Below are 22,253 nucleotides of genomic sequence, written 5' to 3' on the forward strand. Positions count from 1 at the left end.
TTAATAAATAATTCATAATAATTGCAGTTAGTGTTTTAATAATACTTATAGGTTAATTAAGTAAAAAAATTTTATGCCGTGAAGCTCTTCCCATATAGCTCAATAGGTTATAAATCTTCTTCGGTAAAATAGTTCATATCAGTTTTTAACCAAAATCCATGGATCTATATATTTTTAAACCTTTAGTGCTTTACCAACATTAGTACTTCATAGATTAAAATCCATTTTATACAGTCAACTCAATTTCAGATTAAATCCATGTATCTATAAAATTTACAGGATAGTTGTGCTGAAACATGAGTTGATCCTTATTTTATAGAACGCACTTGAGAATTTCTAGAGGCTGAAAGTTCCTAGATTATGGAATTCTTCAATGACCTAGAAACACACTTGCCAGGATTAGATATTACAATGAGCCAGAAGCTCCTAAGGCCTAGGTATTCTGAAAGCTGGATTATATTAGTTTTCAGACCCTGGAAGTTTCCACAGGTGGGAATTTCCTAGAGGTCAGACAACTCCTGGACCTGGAGTTTCCAAGGGATCTGTAGAGCGAGTAATTCTCACAAGGAGAAATATACTGGGAGCTTCTAGAGGCTGGAAGTCCATAGAAGCAGGTTATTACCTAATGTCAGAAATTCCATATGATTTACAAGTTGTTTCCCGAGAGGTTGACTCAACTTCAGGATGTGACAGTAGACACAAAAACAAGTAAAAAAGGTTCATATGAACATATAGCCTACTTATTTCATGTAATGCCTGTCTGTCCATGTTTTTTTTATTTTTAAAATCTCAGAACCTGTTTGAGTAGATAACGTAAAACTTGACATTTATGTTACACTAATTGAAGAGAAAATTCCAATTTAAATACCTATTATCACTTTCCATTTCAAAATGGTGGCATTTAAAAGTTTTAAAACATTGGTTCCTACGTAAACATTGCAAGAATAATTAATTATTGCAAATTTAATTACAAAGCTAACAGTACCAAATTTGTTAAAATCAGTTGAGAATTAAATAATTACATAAATTTTAGTTGGTGAGTGTTAATACTCTCTTAGATGTGGAAAGTATTCATATATTCTTAAATACAAGTCCTAATTGTTTGTTATTTATTGGTTTTCACATCATTCACTGCTGTTTTCTCGTTAATATAAACACATATTACTTATTTCACTAACAATATTATTAACTAAATTTTCATTTCAAAGCAACAACATGTTGCAATTATTCTTTTGAATTTGGCTTTGATTGGCATTCACTGGCACAATTTATTCCATTTCAGTAGTAATTATTTAAAAGGTGGTTATGTACAGCAATGAGGAGTATGCTATTTATGTGGTCACCTGAAGTCTGTAGGAGTAGTAGTAGTGGTAATAATAATAATAATGATTCTTTAACTATGTAACAATTGCAAAGACATTAAAATATTATTTTAACAATTAATGCTACATTAGTAAATCATAGGTACAGTACACTCAATTACAAACAGAGGTGTACGAAACAAAGATTCCTGGTGTACAAGAATTGCTCCGACAGACGCAAGGAGGATGCTTCAGCACAGGGTTACTCCTGAATCTTTAAAGACCAAGAAATTCCTTCATGCAAAAATAAAATTTCTTATACCTATACATGTTTCATTAAAAAAAAAAACAACTGTTGTAATGCAAAGACCAATAAATAACAAAAATTTGTACCTAAGACTATACTTTCCATATGCAAGAAAGCATTAAACATTACCAACTAAAATTGATGTAATTATTTTAATTCTTAACCGATTAAAAATAATTGGTAAATAATGAGTACAAAACACTACTAATTACTCATTTTATAAATATTGCCCTTTGAAAATTGCTTCAGACATAATTTGTTTCTTTCAACTAGTCAATATAATTTAGTTCACATGACAAAAATACATTTTTTATTAAGCGTGTAGAAAAAAATGTGTAGAAACAAATAAAAACATTTATTGTAAAAATAAAACTTTACATTAATAAAAACTGAATCAGTCAAAAGTAATTTTCTTTCCTTGGAAAGCTGCAACTGTAGCCTGTTTTTTCTTAGCTTCCCAGGAAGGATGTAACTTTTCCACTTTTGGTTCTTGGAAGGGTTGTAATGAAGTTTTCCTTCTCTCTTTTCTCGGTTCTTGACCTTGGAACCTTTCAGATCGGTTTGGTACTTTATCAAAATGATTTGTTATTGGCTTCTTCTGATTAAACTTACTAGTTTGCCAATTATTTCTTTTATCGTCAAATCGGTTGTTCCTAAAATTTGTTCCCGTTTTACTGAATTGATTTCTCCTCCAATCGTCTTCTTTCTTGTTCCATTTGGAATCACGATTACTGGTTTTATTTTGTTGCCAATCACTTTTTTCCCTAAAGTCCCTTTTATTTGGGTTATCAAACCTGTTAAATTTGGTTGGATTTACAGAGTTAAACTTGTTATTTTCTCCTTTTTTATTTGACCCTTCAGAAATAACGGGTTCTTGACTCGTTAAATATTCCTCGTTATTAACTGTAACAAAGAAAGGATCAACAACTTTAGGTTTTTCTTTCACTATAGTTTCTTTTGTAACTTTACTTTTATTCACTTTTGTTTTATCATTGGAAATATTGTTTTTCTCATTATTCAATTTTGATGTTGAAGTATGTTTGTTCAATTTTAACACGCTTTGTGGTTTTTTATTTTTTGTGTTATTTTTCTTTATTGGTTTTGGTATTGCTTCATCAATAGATTCAATCTCACTATTTCCACTTTCTTCATTGGAATTATCACCTTCACTGTAATTTGACATATTCTCATCCGTATCAACATCACTGTGTTGGTCTCCTCCTTCTTGATCGAAATTCATTTGTTCCCCATTGTTTTCACTGTCACTTGAGATATTTTCATCCATATCAATGTCACTCTGTTGGTCTCCTATATCTTCTGGATTGAAATTTATTTTTTTCATGTCATTATTCTCCTCCATATCAATATCACTGGGTTGGTCTCCTTCATCTTCTTGATAACTTTCATTACCTTCACTATTCATACTGTCATCATCATTCATACTATTTTCTTCTTCAGCATTACTATTTCTATCATCATCACTTTCCAATTCTTCACTATCATTAATATTATTGTTGCGGTTATCTGATTCTGATATCAAATTATGGATTTCATTGTGGTCTTTGGAGCTTTCTTTAGTTTCAATTTTGAATTTATTTTTTCTTTTCTTCTTTTTTAACAAATTTGGTGCTGCCTTTGGTAAATCTGGAAATGCTTTTCTATACTCTTCAACAGGGCCAGCAACAAACTTGTGAATGGCGATTGTTGCCATCGCTTGTGTGGTCATTGGTATTTTTATCTGAAAAAAAAACAAATACTTTAAAAATGACACATTTTACATTTAAAATTCTCAACTTAGGTCAATTATAATTGCTGGTAGAAAAACTACTGCTTCACATTGCTATTATCATTTTTGTTTAATTAAAACATAAGGATTTAATTTTGTACATTTCATCCAAATTGTATCATCTTCAAAAAAAGTATTATGTCACACAATTCATGTACTTGTTTTCTTAAAAATTACTGCATTTATAAACACCATAAACAAAAGTGATATTGAGATTAACACATTCGCTTAGTGCAGCGTCTGAAATCTGACACTGTCAAGAGACTTTCGGTATCTGGAGTCCACATCTTTAGAGATACAAAAAGTCAGCAAAAAAAGAGGTTCAAACACAAACTCTCTGAATTGTTTCGACATCAGACCCAGACTATAAAAGTGGTCTATCTGATTACCCAACACCCATCAGAGTTCAGACACTGCACTAGGCGGAAGGTGAAATGAAGCTAAACTCAACAATCGCATTGAATCAACTGTTCTCATCCTACGTTATGTGTAAAGGTGATTTATTTTTCAGTTAACAACGAATGATATCAGGTAGTTTAAACACAGTTATTAACCCTTGAACTAGCAAATAATCTTGCATGCTACTAGAATCATACTTTGTAACCCCAATTTCTCTGTGAAATCTTCTATATCACTAAACAATATCTCCTTTATTATTTGGAGAGATAATAGTTTGCCTTAAAGTATATATGGTCTAGCGAAGAATGGTAGAAACATTTTCACATAGTTTCCGTTGTGCTTACTAGAGTGCAATGGTTTTTTTTCTCCTTTTTTAATGTTTCTTTTCAGTTATGATTTCTCACCGATTCACTCTAGCTTGTCTTCGGTTTCTGAACAGTAAGATGGCAAATGAAATCAGCTGATTCTATTTCATTGTGTGTTTACATTTGTCTTATTTTGTATAAACTAATTTTAACATACTTGGTGGATGTTATATTTATGGTATGCAAGTGATTTGGGAATTAAGATTTGTATAATTAGCAAATGTATACAATGACACAAGATAAACTGTTGAATGAATTTATAGCAGAGGTTTGTATGAATAAATAAAATGACTATTGTGATGGTGATAACAATAGTGATGAAAACAATTGGGACAGACAAAGACTGAGATGGAAACCAGGGGAAGTGGCACGGATATACCACGAGTGTAACGTTACAATGCATATCTCAAAATACTTCCTAGCCTTTCATCAAACCACAAAAGATTTATAAAAGTACATATATACAGTTGATTGCATTGTCAGTCAATTTTCTTGTGCCTTTCCTCAGGATGTGTATACAAAAAAGGACTAACAATTATTGACTTGTCTTTACAAGAGGTTTTTATTATGTTCATATAAAAAATTGTTAAAATATTAAACAAATTTCAATTAAAAAAAGACAGTAATTGATTTTAAACACATAGCCTGTCTGCTTTAACAAACCATATCGCAAAACCATCAAAATCTCATTTTCTGGATCATAATTACTGTGAAAAAATTACCAATCAAAGGGCTAAAACTGTCCAAAATGTTTAACATGTATAACTTACGTCAGTAGAAAGCCGGTTGAGATCTTCCATAGTGGTGAGAGCAAATTTGGCAATTTCATCTTCACTCAACTCCTAGAACAAAAACAGCAATTGAATTGATATCAAATTTTACACAACACAAATGTGGAAAGTTTGACAGCTAGGTTTGAGTTCTCCTCTTATTTAGCTAAATTAATAAAATATAAAAAAGATTCAAATAAAAGCCTTTTTATGGTCCTGAAAATTACAAATCACTGACAAAGTCTCGTTACAGCTTTCATTGATAGGCAAGTCAGTTTAAAATAAAGACATTAGCTCTAATGCATACAGAACACAGGCAATGTGGTGTTAGAGAATTTAGAATAAAATGCTTTTCAATTCAAACAAATGGTCCAGTAAATAAAATGGTAAGTAATGGTGGACTTTGACAAATATATTTCATTACATCAAAAAGATTTAGTTATTATGGCCTGGATTTTACAAATACCAAAAAGAGTTTACATTGTTCTAGTAGCTGTTAGCTGGTAATTATTCTTATAGACTTTTTTTGAGAATGAACATGTCATAATGTAAAAAAACTCAATTATTTCCAAAAATATCCTGCCATTTAGGCAAGACAAGATCTTTTCAAAATTGTTGTACCAAATTGTTTGGTTTTCAAAGATCTTTAAAATTATGTGCCACATGACCTATCTTGCTATTTGAAATTTTCGAGATTCGAACCTGTGACCCTCATTTTGGGGCACACTCTGTAATTTAAATAGTACAAAAACTATTCGCCATATGAGATTTGTTAGGGATACATTTTATTATATCACTCTTCGTCATACAGTTCAACCATTGGAGATTGCAGCCGCATGGTCTGAAACACGCTTTATATCTAAAATAAGTTTTCTATTTAAAAATACTTACATCAATGCGTTTAACTTTCTTAGTCAACCTCTCTGCTTTCCTCTCATGCTTTGCCTTCAATTGTTCATTTCCTTTAGATTTGCGCAGCATCGCAATTGTTCTTGTCAGTTTGTGTATGACGTGCACTTTTGCTCTCTTCACATCCTTCCTCATACGTATAATCTGTAATAAAATATCAATATCATACACATCACTTACCACCAATATCAGAAATTAATCATCATCTGATACTATTTGCTTATGTTCAGTTTTTTTGCAGTAGTAAGAACAATTACATTTTTGAAACTGTATTGAAAACACTAATTGCATAACTCAATTTGAATACATTTTAATTTACAATGTTATATAAAGTCAGAAGTTGAAACAATTTCAATCCAATGTCTTGAAAATAATAGGTAAGTACTGAAGTAACTATATCAGGCTTAATTATTCAATGATAAGTTAATTATAAATTTCAAAATTTTAGTTCTAATTAATTTGTCCAGATGGAATTAAAAATGTACAACATTCTGACTCAGGTACATGTCCTATAAAAGTTAACTAGTCTGTATTTATATTTTTTTTATTTTAACTTTGTTCTATAGTTTCTTTTTAATGTTTATATTAATCAAATATTTTATCCTCTACATTTAACATTAAGTAGCCTAGACAAGTTGTTTAAAGACTGATTGCACATACCTATCTCATCACATTGGACTGTATTATTTTATATAACACTACAAACTTTAAAAATTTGAGAAAATATTTTTTTTCTTTATAGACAGTATTTAAAAAAACCTTTACACAATTCCAGATTCATACTCATACATGTAAAACATAATCAAGTAAATCCATATTTACTTTCCATTTTACTCCTCCATAGGAGTAAAATTACGTACTTGGTTGTTCAGAGATATCTTATTCAATTTCTTAGGCACCAACTGATCCACAAAACTGTCAGCTGTTTCACTCTTCACCCGTGCCAAAAACGTGGAGAGTGGCTTGTGTGAAGCTACTCGAGCCTTCATCCGCTGCTCCTGCGGTGCTCTCCGCTAGTGACAAACAAAAACACTATTTTTATGTTTTAACCACAAAACTTTGGACCCTATGTAAAATGCAATGCAAACAATTAACAAATTGAAAATGTAAGTTAATTTTTTAGTAAAAGAATATAAATGTTGGCACAACTACACATTTATATACAGAAAGAAAAAATGGTACTTTGGTAATATCCGGAGGTCACTTTTTGGAACAGTTTTCTTACCTGTAACCTAGAAAATTTTACATTATTGTAAAGAACAGACATTATCTGACTTACTGTGGAAATTAAATGTTATTATGATGATCGGTTCTTGTTTTCTGCTTCCCAAAATGAAGAGATGTCGGCAAGAAGTAGGCCACTCTATCCCCATCTACTTCATGTTATTACGTATTGTTGAAGTAGGTTTAGATTAAATCCAATATTTCCGATATCAGATCATGTTAATGATCTGAGGTTGGGAAAGTACCGATCGGAAATGCCCCTGGCTATCAATGCGAGCTTCGGTAGCGTCATTCCACACTTCTGGCAAAAAAAACAAAAACGTCCCTCAAGATAGTACCTAAATTCAAGCTCAGATAACATGATATAAATGTAAATATCTACTTTTTATATTTATAATACGGAAGTATGTATAGCCTATTTCTCACTATTCGAAACTCACCTGAGGTATGGAATAGCTGTATGTGGAGGAACATCAGCAACAAATCTGCAAAGAATACTTATCTTACAAAAGAAGGCCATAAGGATTCTAGCTGGACTTGGAAGGATGGAAAGCAGTAGAGAAACGTTTAAGAACCTTGGCATTCTCACAGTTGTTGCAATCTACATCCAAGAGCTAATACTGCATACGGATGCAGCAGAACTACCCAGAAACAGAGATATACACCAACACCACACAAGGCAATCTGGTCTCTATAACCTTCCAAACCACCATCTTCAACTGTATGAAAGAAAGCAGTCATACAATGGGAGGAAACTTTACAACCATCTACCACCAGAGCTGCAATTGAAGAAGGGGAAACCCTTGAAATTGGCACTGCAGGAATGGCTAAGGACCCACCCATTCTACACACTAGAGGAATACATGCAGAGAACAATATAACCATTACCTTTCATATTTTCTTACTTTATTTGTCATTTCAAATAACAACAAATTGTAAAATTGACTCCATTTGTAATATCTAAGATTATAAATAAAGATTATTCTGATTCTAATATAAGTAGTAGATAGGAACAGAGTGGCCTCATTTTCGCCGACATCACTTCCTTTCGGAAGACAGAACACTAGAACCAATTGTCCCAATAACATATGATTTTCACAGTAAGTCAATTAAAGTCTGTTCTTTATTATAATGTAATAATTTTCTCTGTGGCGGTGGAGGTAATCCACCACTTATCTGACTTCACTCCCTGTGATGAAAGATGTTACTTTTCCCTAACGATGAGAAAGCTATGACTATATTGAGATTTAAGTCTCTTTACATTGAAATATCAGTGGTTGAAGTTACAAAAAGACTTGTTAAAAATAACTTCAAGCACTTGCAAGATAAAAAATATTCATGAAGCGATAGATGTTTTGGTTTTAAAATTACATTTGTGTATTATAATACTTACATTTGATGCAATCGCCATTAAATTTTTATCTGTTGATAAAGCAAAACTGATTATTTCATCTTCTGACAATGTCTGTAACAAATAAAAGAGCAAATCAGATACATTTTCAGTAAAGTTTATTTAAAAAATAGAAGAGTGAGTACAAAGTAATATTACATTATTATACCTTAAAGGTGCCATACTGAATATCAGATTCATTCACACTTACTTAAAAAATGTATATATTCTATTTTTAAATTAATAGGATCATATTGTGAGATGTATTATCTAGATCATATTTACTTGTGTCACAATACAATTTTATTATAAGAAGCCCACACTGTTAATGCAATGCAGTGTCTCAATCTCAACAGTCAAATTTCAAGAATAGACTCTTCATAGGTTTATTTTTTGTTCCCTTAGGACAAGAAGCTTATAAATTGCACTTAGTCCTGTAAGAACCTTTGTGCTGCTTCCGGAGTGGCAGGATATTCAGGATGGGTAAGGTTAGGGAGTAGGGGCCGTCTCCTAACGAGATCCATGAGGAAGAATTAGGGCACTACATCTCAAAGTCATGTCTTCTCGTAAGAAGGGGAGGCCAGCTCTGAACCAGCCTCTCCAGTCAAAGTAGGCAGGGTGTGGCACACCCTTGTTGAGGCTAGCAAGAACCTCTGAGGTTAGGTAATAAACCCCACCAACTCCAAAAGTCATCTCCCACAGTAGATTAGACCTATCAAATTGCCCATGAACTCCAGAATCTCAACATTTGCAGTTAGTGATGTGCCGTTCCTGGACATCCATTTAAGGTTGCCCAGATTTAAGTGACACATCGGTTTTTGCTGGGCCCAGTGGTGGGTTCAATTGGAAGGTATAAACCAGCCAGAAGTGATCCCTGTTGGGTTCTCTTCGTAGGTATTACAACAACATAGGTCTGGAAGTGCAAATTTACAGAATTAACCAAATAATTAAGTATTACAGATTTCAATTCTGTAACAGCTACTGGTTACACTCGTGTGTTGGAGGAAATATTCAAAGTGATCTCACTCAATACTGGCCTACGCTCACTGTCTCATTGAGTTACACAGATGATCAAAATGTCCAATGTAGTGCATACTGCCTGACAAGGCTGTCTCAATAGAAGCGTAGAGAGATCATTCATCCATGCAGAGGAGTCACATACACAAGTTACTTAATGTATCCCCACAAGGAGTTGAAGTTAAAACTGATAAAATATAACTGATTTATTCTTATTAGCTTACAACGTAGACTAAATCTCACATGAAATCAGTAACACTATTCACTATTCACTGAACGATGGCAAATGTCCGGAAAAATCCTGTTTCCTTCACAATCCTTCTATCGACAAAAATAACCTTCAAACAAAGAAATCTCACACCTTAGTTTACAATAGTTAAGTGATCTAAATATCATAGTGTAATTTTTTTTAATAAGTATTATTACATCATACGCGGTTAGTCTGAAAAGTATACGACCTATGTTCATATCTTCGTACCATGCGTGTGTTTGTTTACATATCACTTATTTTTTCTGTTTGCCGCATTTGTGTACTGTTGAAAATGACAGAAAGAACTGATTCAACGAATTTGCATCAAGTTTTCCTTCAGTCTAGGCTAGACTTGTATAGAGACAATTGAAGTGACACAGAAGGCCTTTGGGGTTGAAAGTATGGGCACAACACAGGTAAAAGAATGGTACAGGCAATTTACAAATGGCCGCACATCTGTTGACAGTGACCCTTGTTCTGGCCGACCTTCACTGACAACACCAGAAAACATCGAGCGTGTGCTACTTGCAATTGGAGGTGATCGTCGATTGACTGTTCATGAACTAGAAAATGATCTCAGAATACCAAAAACGATTGTTAAAGAAATTTTTAAAAAGATTCTGGGAATATTTCGGGTGTGTAAGAAATTTGTTCTAAAATCACTCATGACCGAACAGAAAAACCTTCGCTGTGAAATCACTCTGGACAATTTGAAAATGGTCAGTGATGATGAAAAAGTCCTTAAGAAGATTATTACTGGTGATGAGTCATGGGTTTATGGTTATAATCAAAACTTGATGCAATTTCTTAGATTAGTTCTTTCTGTCATTTTCAACAAGTACACAAATGTGACAAACAGAAAAAAACACATGATGTAAACACACATTGTGCGCAATCCAAGTTGTTCAGCGAGAAACTACAGCAGGTAGTATCGTGTGTATTCAGGTAGTTCATGAAGGACTACTAGTTAAGCTTATACCCTGCAGAGGTCGTTTGGACGCTCTGGCATGAAGATATGAACAAATAGGTCGGATACTTTTCGGGGAAACCTCGTAACTGAGATACTACTACAATATTTTTTATTTAACTTTCATCTAAATAATGTTATACTAATCATTTTATTAATTTCTGTAGTTCTACATATTACAATAATAATGTTTTACATTTTCATAAGAAAGGAATTAAATGATAAAACTGTCAGTGTCAAATATAATTATTTCAAGCACTATAAATATTGCCCAAATGGATTTTGTAGATAAACCTCAGTGCATAGGATATGATCTGTTTTAAAAGTATTTTTATTTGCAGAATAAACATAAAATAAGCCTCAAGTATACATCTAGTTTCAACAGAGAGAATATAAACTTGCCTACATATTTTGAGCTTCGTTTCCACCAAATGCACTAGTATTTTAATATACTATAACAGGTAGCGACACTGACACTCGGATAAAAAGCAATTCTGAATTATGTTTACTACGGTATATGCTCCTAATAGAGAAATATAAATTTAATTACTTATTTGGAAAATAAATTGTAGCACTTTTCAGCCACAAAATGATTAGTATTGAATAGTACGCAATAGAGTGGGCCACCGAGCTGAGGGACAGAACGTGATCATAAATCAATTACCTGACGCAGAGAACAGCCATGGCCACCTATAGTGGGCCGGCGATCTGAGAGAGCAATTATATCAAAGGGTTAGTAACACCTTATAATGTACAGAATGTGCATCACCGAAACAAGTAAAACAAAAACAGCCTAATACCATACGAGGATTATTCCACACTTACTATTTAAATATCATCCATATTTAACTTACCTTTAGTAGTTTTAGCTCATTCAAAATCGTATTTAACTTTTTCTCTGCTCTTAACTTTCCCTCTCCAGATCCAACTTTGCTCACTTCTTCCTTGAACCTTTTTACAGATTTATTCAGACCATTTTCAATCAAAGCTTTAGTTCTCTTCGCTGTCTCTGCCAATGGAGTGAGCTGAAAGAAAAACACATTATTGACAACAATACAACACTAACTCTAATCAACAATTAAAACTTTTTTTTTTTTTTCAAAAACTGATAGTGTATGTTGAAGAATTAGTCTTATAATTTTTTTTTTCATTTTCAGTAGTGTAAAAAATAACTTTAACCTCGAATTAATATAGTAACACTAATAGATGTGCATTTGTAACAGATGTTAAAACAATAAATCACTCTCCATATAAAGAATTAGTGCATGCATATTCTAATTCAGACTTATTGTTAAATTTTCAGGGAATACAATTACAATTACTCCTAACAGATGTATGTATCTTGGAATAAATTGTTATCCAGAAAAAATGTATATGGCTATGTATTTAGTAACAGCAACATTAGAAACATCCTACCCAGCTGTCGGAAGAAAGGTAGATTTAGGTAGATGCAACATCAACCCTTCAGTACCCTTTAATAACAATGACGTCCATTACTCAATTACAGCGTGTTAACTCTTATACAGTTAATTAGTTTTCAAAGTTAATTATGTGTTTGATTGCGGATTACATAAGCAGTTAAAATATTAGGAAATTAATTTATTCGTTTTTAATTGGTCATCGTGTTTTTTTCAGAGTGATAGTAAAGTTCGTTGTGTAATCGTTAAGTGAAGAAAGGTTACTTTTATGTGATCGGAAGTTACCACATGGTATGTAAGTACATTTTTCATAAACATGGTTACATTAGTTTTGCTTCTTAATTAAACTTATGTTCGTTTTTTACACTATTTATTGATTTGTTAACCCTTTCAACCCCAGCCATTTTTCCATGGACTTGCCAGAAAGCCCATGGCGATAAGGGACCGTAGTGCAGAATTGAGGGAAAATACATCTAGTTTTCTTATTTTTGAAGATAATTTTTAGGTTTTTGTTTTAAATTGTTCACAAATAAGTGTACTCTTAGATGTAATAGTTAAAAAGTACTTTTACAGAATGATTTGTTTTTTTTAGCGTATTTATACATAAACAAATTTTTATTTTTTTATTTTTTATAGTTTGGACATACATAAAGGGTAGAAAAAAAAATTGTAGCCCCTGAAAAATGAAGCAATTTTGTTGTAAACATATTTCTTACTACACACAAAAATGTTGAAGAACTTTCCTTGATAAATGCAGGAGATATATCCAATTAATTGTATTGCTGCATAAGCACTTCTTCATATATTTCCACATACACGTCAGTAGAAGTATACAGATATGTATACTTGTTTTTGCACTTTTGAAATAATAACAATTGTAAAATAACACAAACTAATTGTAATGGTTTTGTAAGACTAAAACTTGTTTAATTTTTCAAAAAAGTAAAAGAAATAATATTTACAATATATACATTTTATATAAACAACTCAATTCATTGTCTTCAAAAATAGCACATTCACCACTAATAATAGGGCACTTTGGGATTATACCGACCACACAAAAATATAAGAACACCAGTATGAAGAACACAAAAATATAAATTTATAGAAACAAACATGATAGAACGAAAAAACAACTCTTTAATTACAAAATTACAAACTTACAAGCATTTCCAGGCATTGTGATCGGTATTTTTGTCGCTGTCATCTTATCTTTCTCAAGAATCCCGATTACGACAGGCCACGCGGCATCACATGATTTGCACGGTACATAATTGCCTTTTCATTACAATTCAATTTATATTTCTGATCAGATCCTCTAGAATTTGATATTTTACTGATAGGTACTATCTCGAGGGATGTTTTTCTTTCTTTGACATCAGCGCGAAGGCATGGCACTCGCATTTTGGGTGGCGGAGTGTGATCAAGAATAAAAACATGTTTTGAGTGTTTTTTCAATAAAGAGTTTAGTTTTAGTTTGATCATGTTTGTTTTTATTGAATTTTTGTGTTTGGAGAAATGTAGAGGTAAAACACGGAAGTACAACAAAGCGACGCACCAGCTGAACGGGCGGCGAGACTCTGCAATCACGTTATCTACTAGACCGCTCGACTTTGACCTCTGTCTGAGGATGGGGAGGGGTTTGCGATAAGACGATTCCTGTTTATATTGACGAAATATTGTTCTACACTAATCTAGTAATCAGTAGAAGCAAAATGTCAAATAACGATTCATGTCTGGGTATGGTCGGTATAATCCCAAAGTACCAATAATAGTGTTTATCAAAGTGTTTTCACTCACTGGTAACTTTTCTCTACGACGTTTACTCATGGTTTTTTACTAATAATACAATAAATCAAATGAAAAACAACCGCTTTCAATCACGCAAACTAATTGAGATTATAAGTCAGCATACAACAACAATGCAACTGAAGTCGTCTGACAGCTGACATCGACAAATAAACTACGCTCAACGACGACGAAATACAATGCCAATTGAAAGGTTTATTGTTTTTGCGTGTAGCCCGTTTCTTCACCGACTACTATACCGAAACTGATGGCATTTGGACATATTATTAGCCAGCTACATTAAATTCTCGAGACGTCCGGTATATCGGACGTTGGGCATTTTAGCTAGACCACCTCTGTCCGATATATCGGACGCTGGGGCTAAAAGGGTTAAAAGTGCAATTAAATTTATATACATTATTTTCAAATTTCTTTTTTTCCAAACTGGAAACGAGATTCGCGTTATTAACTTACTGCTATTGTCCCACTAAACAATATAAGGTTTTACGATATGAAAATAACAAATAATGAATTTTAGAACATTAAAAGTGGAACCACTTTTCTTGCAAGATAATAGAAAGTTATGGTTAGGTGAATTTACAATATTTGTTTGTTTTTACGAGTTGCATTTCTTATACAGCGATAACTGCCAGAGGCATTCATGATCAGACCATTAAGAATTTGATTTTTTTACTGATAGGTACTACCTCAAGGGATGTTTTTTGTATGTCCCTGTAAGTGTGGAGCAGCACATAGCTCGTGCTGATGGCCGGAGGACTTGTGCTGAAATGAACTTTCATTTATACGTCTAAATTAATAAAAACTTCTTTAAACTGGGTTAATATCCTGATTTCAGCATTATTGTTATTTTACATATCCAAAGATTGCGTAACAGCTGACGTCAGCAGCAACCAATAGAAGGTTGAATTATGATCATAACAAGACCATATGACGCCCTTAGAACAATGACATATTACTTTGCATGAGAAAAGTTCCTCTTTTAATATTCTATAACATCGTTATTTGCCATCTCCATCCATTGAAACCTCAAATTATTTTGTTGAAGAGAACGATAGCAATAGGTTAATATCGTGAAATTTGCATTTTGCCAATCCAACCATTAAGTTCACTATTACCCAGCATTTTGATTTTTTACTGATAGGTACTACCTCGAGGGATGTTTATTTTATGTCGCTATCAGTGCGGAGCAGCACTGAAGATCCAGCCATAGTCCGTACTGATGGCCGGAGGACTTGTGCTGAAATGAACTTTCGGTACTTTGGGATTATACCGACCACACCCAGACATGAATCGTTATTTCACATTTCGTTTCTACTGATTACTAGATTAGCGTAGAACAATATTTCGTCAATATAAAACAGGAATTGTCTTATCGCAAACCCCTCCCCATCCTCAGACAGAGGTCAAAGTCGAGCGTCTAGTAGATAACGTGATTGCAGAGTCTCGCCGCCCGTTCAGCTGGTGCATCGCTTTGTTGTACTTCCGTGTTTTACCTCTACATTTCTCCAAACACAAAAATTCAACAAAAACAAACATTTACCAAACTAAACTTTTTATTAAAAAAACACTCAAAACTTGTTTTTATTCTTGATCACATTCCGCCACCCAAAATGCGAGTGCCTCTCCGGCCATCAGCGCGGGCTTCGGCAGCACCTTCGGTGCTGCCCCGCGCTGATGTCGACGAAAGAAAAACATCCCTCGAGATAGTACCTATCAGTAAAATATCAAATTCTAGAGGGGCTAATCAGAAATATAAATTGAATTGTAATGGAAAGGCAATTATGTACCGTGCAAATCACGTGATGCCGCGCGGCCTGCCGTAATCAGGATTCTCGAGAAAGATAAGATAACAGCGACAACAATACCGATCACAATACCTGGAAATGCTTGTAAGTTTGTAATTTTGTAATTGAAGAGTTGTTTTTTTTTCGTTCTATCATGTTTGTTTCTATAAATTTCTATTTTTGTGTTCTTCATACTGGTGTGGTCGGTATAATCCCAAAGTACCGAACTTTCATTTATAGGTCTAAGAATCTATCAGTTCTACAAGAAGGGAATTGAAGACAAGATTTTTATAAATACGTAGAATTTTATTAAATCTGGGGCTATCCCCGGGTAGGGTACGATAAGCGGATCCGGTTTTATATTGAAATTGGCAAACGATATTGATTAATTATTTTGAACAATTAACTTAAATAATCTATATCAAGAGCTGTAAACACTCTCAAATAATACTCATAATGTAATATTTCAATTTTATATATATAAGTAATATATGATTATTAAAAATGGCAGTCAGTTTTAGAAAACTACACGACATTGCTTTGAAAGATGATAAGACATATTTTTCGTGACTTGAACATGTTGGACTCGTACCGAAAAACCCATTATGTGAAATTTGTTGGAAAGAAACAACTGTAACTGTGAGAGAAGCAAATATGGTCAGTAGTCTTCAGTTTTCTTAATTTTGGTTATAATAATTTGTTTGATTACTGTAAATATTAAATTCATATTTTAATTTAAAACATATGATTGTTATTGAGGACTATAGATACTTTTATATTGATTGATAGTCTAGGATTTGAGATGCGAACATTAAGTATCGATGATTACATTCTTCGATATAAAAAAACTGGGTCTGCTTATCGAACCCTACCCCTTTCCCCTAAAGTGATAAACCAAAAACACTATACCTGCTAAACTAGAAAAATGGCCATGATTAACTTGTGGTAGTGGGTATCATAGGGGCATATATTACTGTACATTACAATCCACTACTAATACTGTTGAATGCTAAGTACTTAATTTTTAATATTACTTACATATTTTTCATACTTATTAGTTGTGGTACCATCTGTGATTTTTCCTGAACACATGGTAAAATATTAATTATGACATATGCTTACAATAAATTACTAAAACCACGAAAACCTGAAGTATAATTGTTATTTACAAATTCATAACCTAAAAATACTACGAAAATAACATGCTTTCGATTCCAACACTCGATCCGATTGGTGTTGGGCTAACCGACTAGTCGACTATACCTGTTTGTTCGAGTAGTGCCTAAAGTCGACTAGTCGGTTGACTTAAATAGTCGTAGTTCAACCACTAGTTACTAGTAATATGAGTTACTTTGCGTTTTCAATGTATTGTAGTGTTTTGCTAGGGCTTACACTTGTTACATCAGCGACTAGTACATTTAGTTGAATGACAACTAGTTACTTATACATTAAAGTAAACACGTATACTTGTTCATTTGCTAGTATGAAAAATTTCATAAACAGTAGACCATATAAACTAATCAACTAGTTTAAGTCAGTATACATTTAGTAGTTATTTTTTCTTCCAACTAAAGATTATAACCCTTATAATTAAAAGTATGAATTAGATATTTTAAAGAAAATTCCTAAGTTTTGTAACAAGATGCTTGTATTTGTCAAGGTTAATACAACATTACTTTGTACTCATTTTACAGTAGGCCCCATCATTGGTTTGAATTACATTACTTTTATTTCGTATTAGAATGTAAAAAAGTATTTTATTATTTTGGGACAGAGTTACTTATTTCAAGACTAGTAATTAAGTCTGCTTACAAACTTCGAAATTTTCAAACTCAAATGAACTTGCATCTATTGAAAGTAAAGGAATATGACTAGATGGACTATCAAGCAGCTATGTCTTGTATGTCTAAAGACCCTGTTTGAAATGTCATCATCCAAGATGAGTCTGCTATTAAAGCTCATGTGTGGCTGCCCGGAATTTCCTTTGTATCCAACACAATATTTTGCTGCTGTGTATGAAGTAATAGTTAAAAGTTATTTATTGGAGTCAGACGACCGTATATCTGTGGCTATTCTCACGTGATCAATTTCGTCAAGCATGTTTCTAATATTAGAGAAAATTCCATTACATACATTAGATACAAGTTTGTTGGTAGTTGTTTTCCGAGACGGTAATGTATATTGTGGTTGAAGTGCATGTGTATACTCTTTGAAACCTCCATTATCTACAATGGAAATAGGCTGTAGATCTTTGCCTATCATTTTTGCCAGAGCACTATCAGCAGCAAGTTTGTTACGATAGTCAAAGTCTGTATTTTTGTTGTTGTAAGTTTAAGTAGCCACGATCCTTTTAGGCATATCTGGACAAGGATTGTTTACCTCATTTGTTATCTGTTTGTAGTTTGATTACAATTCTAACCGAAGGAAGATTGAAGTATAGTCTCAGCAATGGCAGCTTCTTTTGCAGTATTAGTTTTACCAACTTCTGCGTTATCGGCAGTAGCATATTCTTCCACGAGGACTCTGACTACATAACATTGGAGGATACTTACTTTTAAAATGTAATATCAAGTTACTTTTATTGTTAACACACTTGAAACTTTTCTTACAAATGCCGCAAATAACACAATCCTTGTCTTTTCTCTCGAAATAATCCTAAATTATTTACCGTCTTGGATACACGGTGCTTACTTGGGTTACAACAGTACAGTAAGGTTATAAGACACAACAATTATAGTTATAACAGTACTTTTTCTTCTAAAAATGTATTAACACAACTGATCATGTATTTATATAAACGCGTACATACAAATGCAATGATATAGTTAAATAGGATAGTAAGCTTCAGACAGGAAGAAACTTCAGTGTCTGGAACCGGAGTACTGAACCGACATCATTGGTAACATTAAATTCTTGTCATGTCAAAACAAGAAAAACTTGTCGACTAGTCTAGGCGGTGTTTGAATGTAGTCGGCTAGTCACTAGTCCGTTGTAAAAAGTAGCCGATAGTCTTCAGCCAGCACTACATCCGATTAACTCAACCGTCTACTGAACCAAAACATCGTGCAAGAATTTTTCTCAATGAAAAGGCAGGCAAACAACGTACCAACTTCTACCCATATAGGCTAGCACTGGTTTATAAATGAATCACAAATTTGTTATAAACATTACTTTGCCAAAAGTTAAAAACCTTGGTACAAAAGTGTCAAATAACGGTTAACCGATACATCAAAAATTGGTTCAGGGAATGAAAAAAAGAAAACCAGTGAGTGGTGTAGATGATGTGAGAGCCATATGGCTTTCTATATGGAAAACTTGATTGTTCACGTTTGTCGTTGTTTTGTTAAATAAATGAAAATAGTTGTTAATTATGATCGATGTATCGTCCGATCATTAATCGGACGTTAGAACTTGCCAAAATGTACGAAGATTCAGATTACAAAGAGTTTTAAACAGAAACAGACTGTAGTACAGTTCTGATAAGAAAGACTTCTGTCGATTAACATGAATAAGGGTTACTTGGATTATTCTGAAACTATAAGAAAACTCATATAATTGTTCAATTTAATATTTAAAACAGTTGATATCTCCTCCTTTAATCGGACCGGTGGGTTTGAGGCTGTACTAACTGAAATCCTGGTTACTCTTCTCCTGAGCAACTGAAGATTGAGGGGAGGTTCATTAAATTATTTCAAATATACCTTTATTCATTTTAAGGCGTAGTCTTCATACTCTCACATCGTATTAACCAAGAAAGTACACCACAGAACTACCCGCACAGTTACCTAGTTTTCCATAAAGCTGTTTTTCGTTCATGTCACACAATTGATACTACCTGGTCTTCTTATTGCTTCCACGTTAAGCTCAACTGACTGGCTTCTTTCCTATTATCTGACATTTATCCACTTTCCTTTCTTTCTACTGTTACCTATCGAACCCACCGTTGTCCAGAAAGCTTCTCGTACTGTTCTTTGTCAAATGGTTTTATTTTTTTGCTTCCAACAGCCAAGGTGGGCAGCATGTGCTCAAGGCTGAGTGGTCAAGAGATTATATTTCATCTTGAATATTCGGACTCTGGGTACCAGGTGACCTCCAGTTTTAACATAGCTTGCTTGCATCAAGCAAGACTCTGATTCAGGTAAGTATAGTTCCCTAGCTACTCCTGGGATTACCTGGCTTATATCAAACATAACTTAGAGAGTGGTGTTCCTTTGTTAACACAATTTTTCATGTGTGTATCGCCGCGTCAACTTCTGCCTATGGTGATTAAGGACCAGTTGGCTCAGAAGGCCTTTGAGATCGGGGGAGAGGTTGGTTTATAGTCAGTTCTAGGTGGTTGGTCAGCGATACCTATTGCGACCTGTATTCTGTATTTGTTTTAATAATTAGTGTTGTGTTTAGAATTTACTAAGTGCACGAGTTAGTGGAGTTGACATACAACATGGTTGTTGTAATTCCTGACGTATGCATGTGACAACGTTCTGGTATGATTGGTTTATTTTAACCTAGATTGTAATTTTGTGTCAGGTTAGTTATTCACCTGAGGAATAGATCAGATTGCAGATCTTGAAACGTATGTTACTGTTTTTTTGTGTTATTTAACAATGGGAAATGCCCATAAAATCCTGTTTCTATCACAATCCTTCCATCATCAAAAACAAACTTCAAAGAATACAAATTGTATTTGTCTCTTAAGGAAAGCTAATACTTCCTTTATGGAAATGTCCTCTCTTGACAACTCGTCTCCGGATCCTAACTCATCCGTGGGTAGCAAGGTAGTCTCTCCCTCTGAAGATCTAATGTCTTAATCCTCCAGTTGTTACAACTGCAAAACTGGAAAGTTGTTCACTCCGGGTAAAGTGCTCTGGGCAGTGAAATTCTTCAAACTGTTTTTCTGGGTAGATGGCATCTTTTTGGGCATTAATTTAGTTTTACAAACCTTGCCGGATATCTTTGTCAAGTTTTGCCCTAGGACACATCCCCCATGTTAGATGTGGGTGGAGCTGATTTTTATCCCAAGGCTAGCTCTCATCCTGTGGGCAAAACTAAATCATGCCCCATAACTTTAACACACTTTCTACTAAAAACTATGGAAAAGTCCATGAGGGGTGAAGTTCTTCTTAACTCACCTCAAAATCATAATAGTATGTCTATTGTAAGGTTTTGTAGGGTTGGTTTAGTTTAAGATTAAGGTTGTGACATATTTTGAGCAAGGGTTGCTGTGAGAGGATTTAATAATAGGTTAGATTGGCAGTACAAATACCCTCAAATGAACCAACACATTTATTTGTGACAACATTTCATTAAATTGATTAATTGATTGCGTCAATCGACATATTAAGCACAAAACTTAATGTCTTAATACTTTGAAGACATATTTAATATTAAATTATTCATTACAATTTATTTTGAATTTAATTCATTATAACATTTACTAGTAATTTTGTAGTGTTGCAATAATAATGAGTTCATGGACTAACATGAGAAACTTTCTTTAAAATAGCTAAACATTTACATGAATTTATATTTTCGAAATTGTGAACATTTAAATAGATATGGAATTGAAAATGATTAATGAACCCTAAAATATACTAAGTTCTTAAAATTACTTACATTTTATTTCACATCACACTTATTACGCCTAGAGATATTTTTCCGCACACGAACACAAACACTCCCGAACTTCACTTTTCGAATTCCCGGCCTCCACTTTCCACCTCTCCTCCTTGTTCTTCAGTTTTGATGTTCTTCTCCCGCCAGCTCATTGACCACGCCTCTGCCAAATCTCTCAATCATAATTGGTGAGTAACAATTTTCCATATCAGCATGGCTGTCCCTTACATTGTCGCACGGTTTTTACAAATAAGCATTTCCTGTTTGTTCACCATCGGCGTCTGGGCGGATGTGCGTATCTACTTACATCCGGAGGATGTTTGTCTCGAATTGCAATACGAGACTTCCTTTCCAGCAACTATCTGTACATCTATTCTATGAACTTTATTTTACTAATAATACATATGTCTTACACTATCAATCTGGGAAGTCCACAACTCATGCTCTGGTCTGCTTGGTTTCCAGGTTTGAGAGGTCACTGGTAGACAAAAAAGTAGCCCTGAGTATTCTGGATATAGAGGGTGCTTTTGATAACACCTCCATAAACATAATTTACAGAGTGGCATTTAGGAAGGGCATAGCTTGGTCATCCTCTGTTGGATGAAGTTGGTGTCCTGTCGTAGAATAATGGCTAGGTTGGGTGGCTAGTCTGTTGCTGTGAACACGGCTAAGATTGTTCTAAGAGAGGAGTTTTATTGTCTATTCTGTGGTACCTGGTTGTTAATGGTGTGTTGACTACCCTCAGCAATGGTTTCGAGGTACAGATGGTCTTGTAATTATAATAAGATGTGAACATGAGGTTGTATTAATCACTTTTACAGAAAGTCTTGAATCTGGTACAGGAGTGGTGTGCTGAGGAAGACTGACTGTTAAACAATCTCCAAATCACTGTAGTTCCTTTCACCTGACGAAGAAAAATCTGAATTTACAGCCTCTATCTCACG

The 22,253-nt window shown here is 33.6% G+C and overlaps 1 protein-coding gene across 1 annotated transcript; it reads right to left on the reverse strand.

The window, feature by feature from the left end:
- Window positions 1–1,942: 1,942 nt before the first annotated feature.
- Window positions 1,943–16,930, reverse strand: LOC124366256 (serum response factor-binding protein 1-like). The gene is made up of 7 exons (XM_046822653.1): window positions 16,735–16,930; window positions 11,540–11,710; window positions 8,455–8,526; window positions 6,698–6,850; window positions 5,820–5,981; window positions 4,929–5,000; window positions 1,943–3,346 (listed from the first exon to the last, which is right to left on the reverse strand). Exons 1-7 carry the CDS (start codon window positions 16,786–16,788, stop codon window positions 2,003–2,005), a joined length of 2,028 nt encoding a protein of 675 aa, XP_046678609.1. The 5' UTR covers window positions 16,789–16,930; the 3' UTR covers window positions 1,943–2,002.
- Between the last annotated feature and the right edge of the window lie 5,323 nt (window positions 16,931–22,253).

The sequence above is a fragment of the Homalodisca vitripennis genome, chromosome 7 (genome assembly GCF_021130785.1).
Source record: "Homalodisca vitripennis isolate AUS2020 chromosome 7, UT_GWSS_2.1, whole genome shotgun sequence".
Classification (NCBI taxonomy): domain Eukaryota; kingdom Metazoa; phylum Arthropoda; class Insecta; order Hemiptera; family Cicadellidae; genus Homalodisca; species Homalodisca vitripennis.

Bases quoted from the DNA above. Each gene is read 5' to 3' on its own strand.
- LOC124366256 (XM_046822653.1), bottom strand. From the start codon at position 16,788: ATGTGTTCAGGAAAAATCACAGATGGTACCACAACTAATAAGTATGAA. The intron at 8,527-11,539 runs GTAAGTTAAATA...TATTTGTTACAG, and splicing joins ATGAGCTAAAACTACTAAAG to ACATTGTCAGAAGATGAAAT. The intron at 3,347-4,928 runs GTAAGTTATACA...TTTTTTTTTCAG, and splicing joins TCAACCGGCTTTCTACTGAC to ATAAAAATACCAATGACCAC.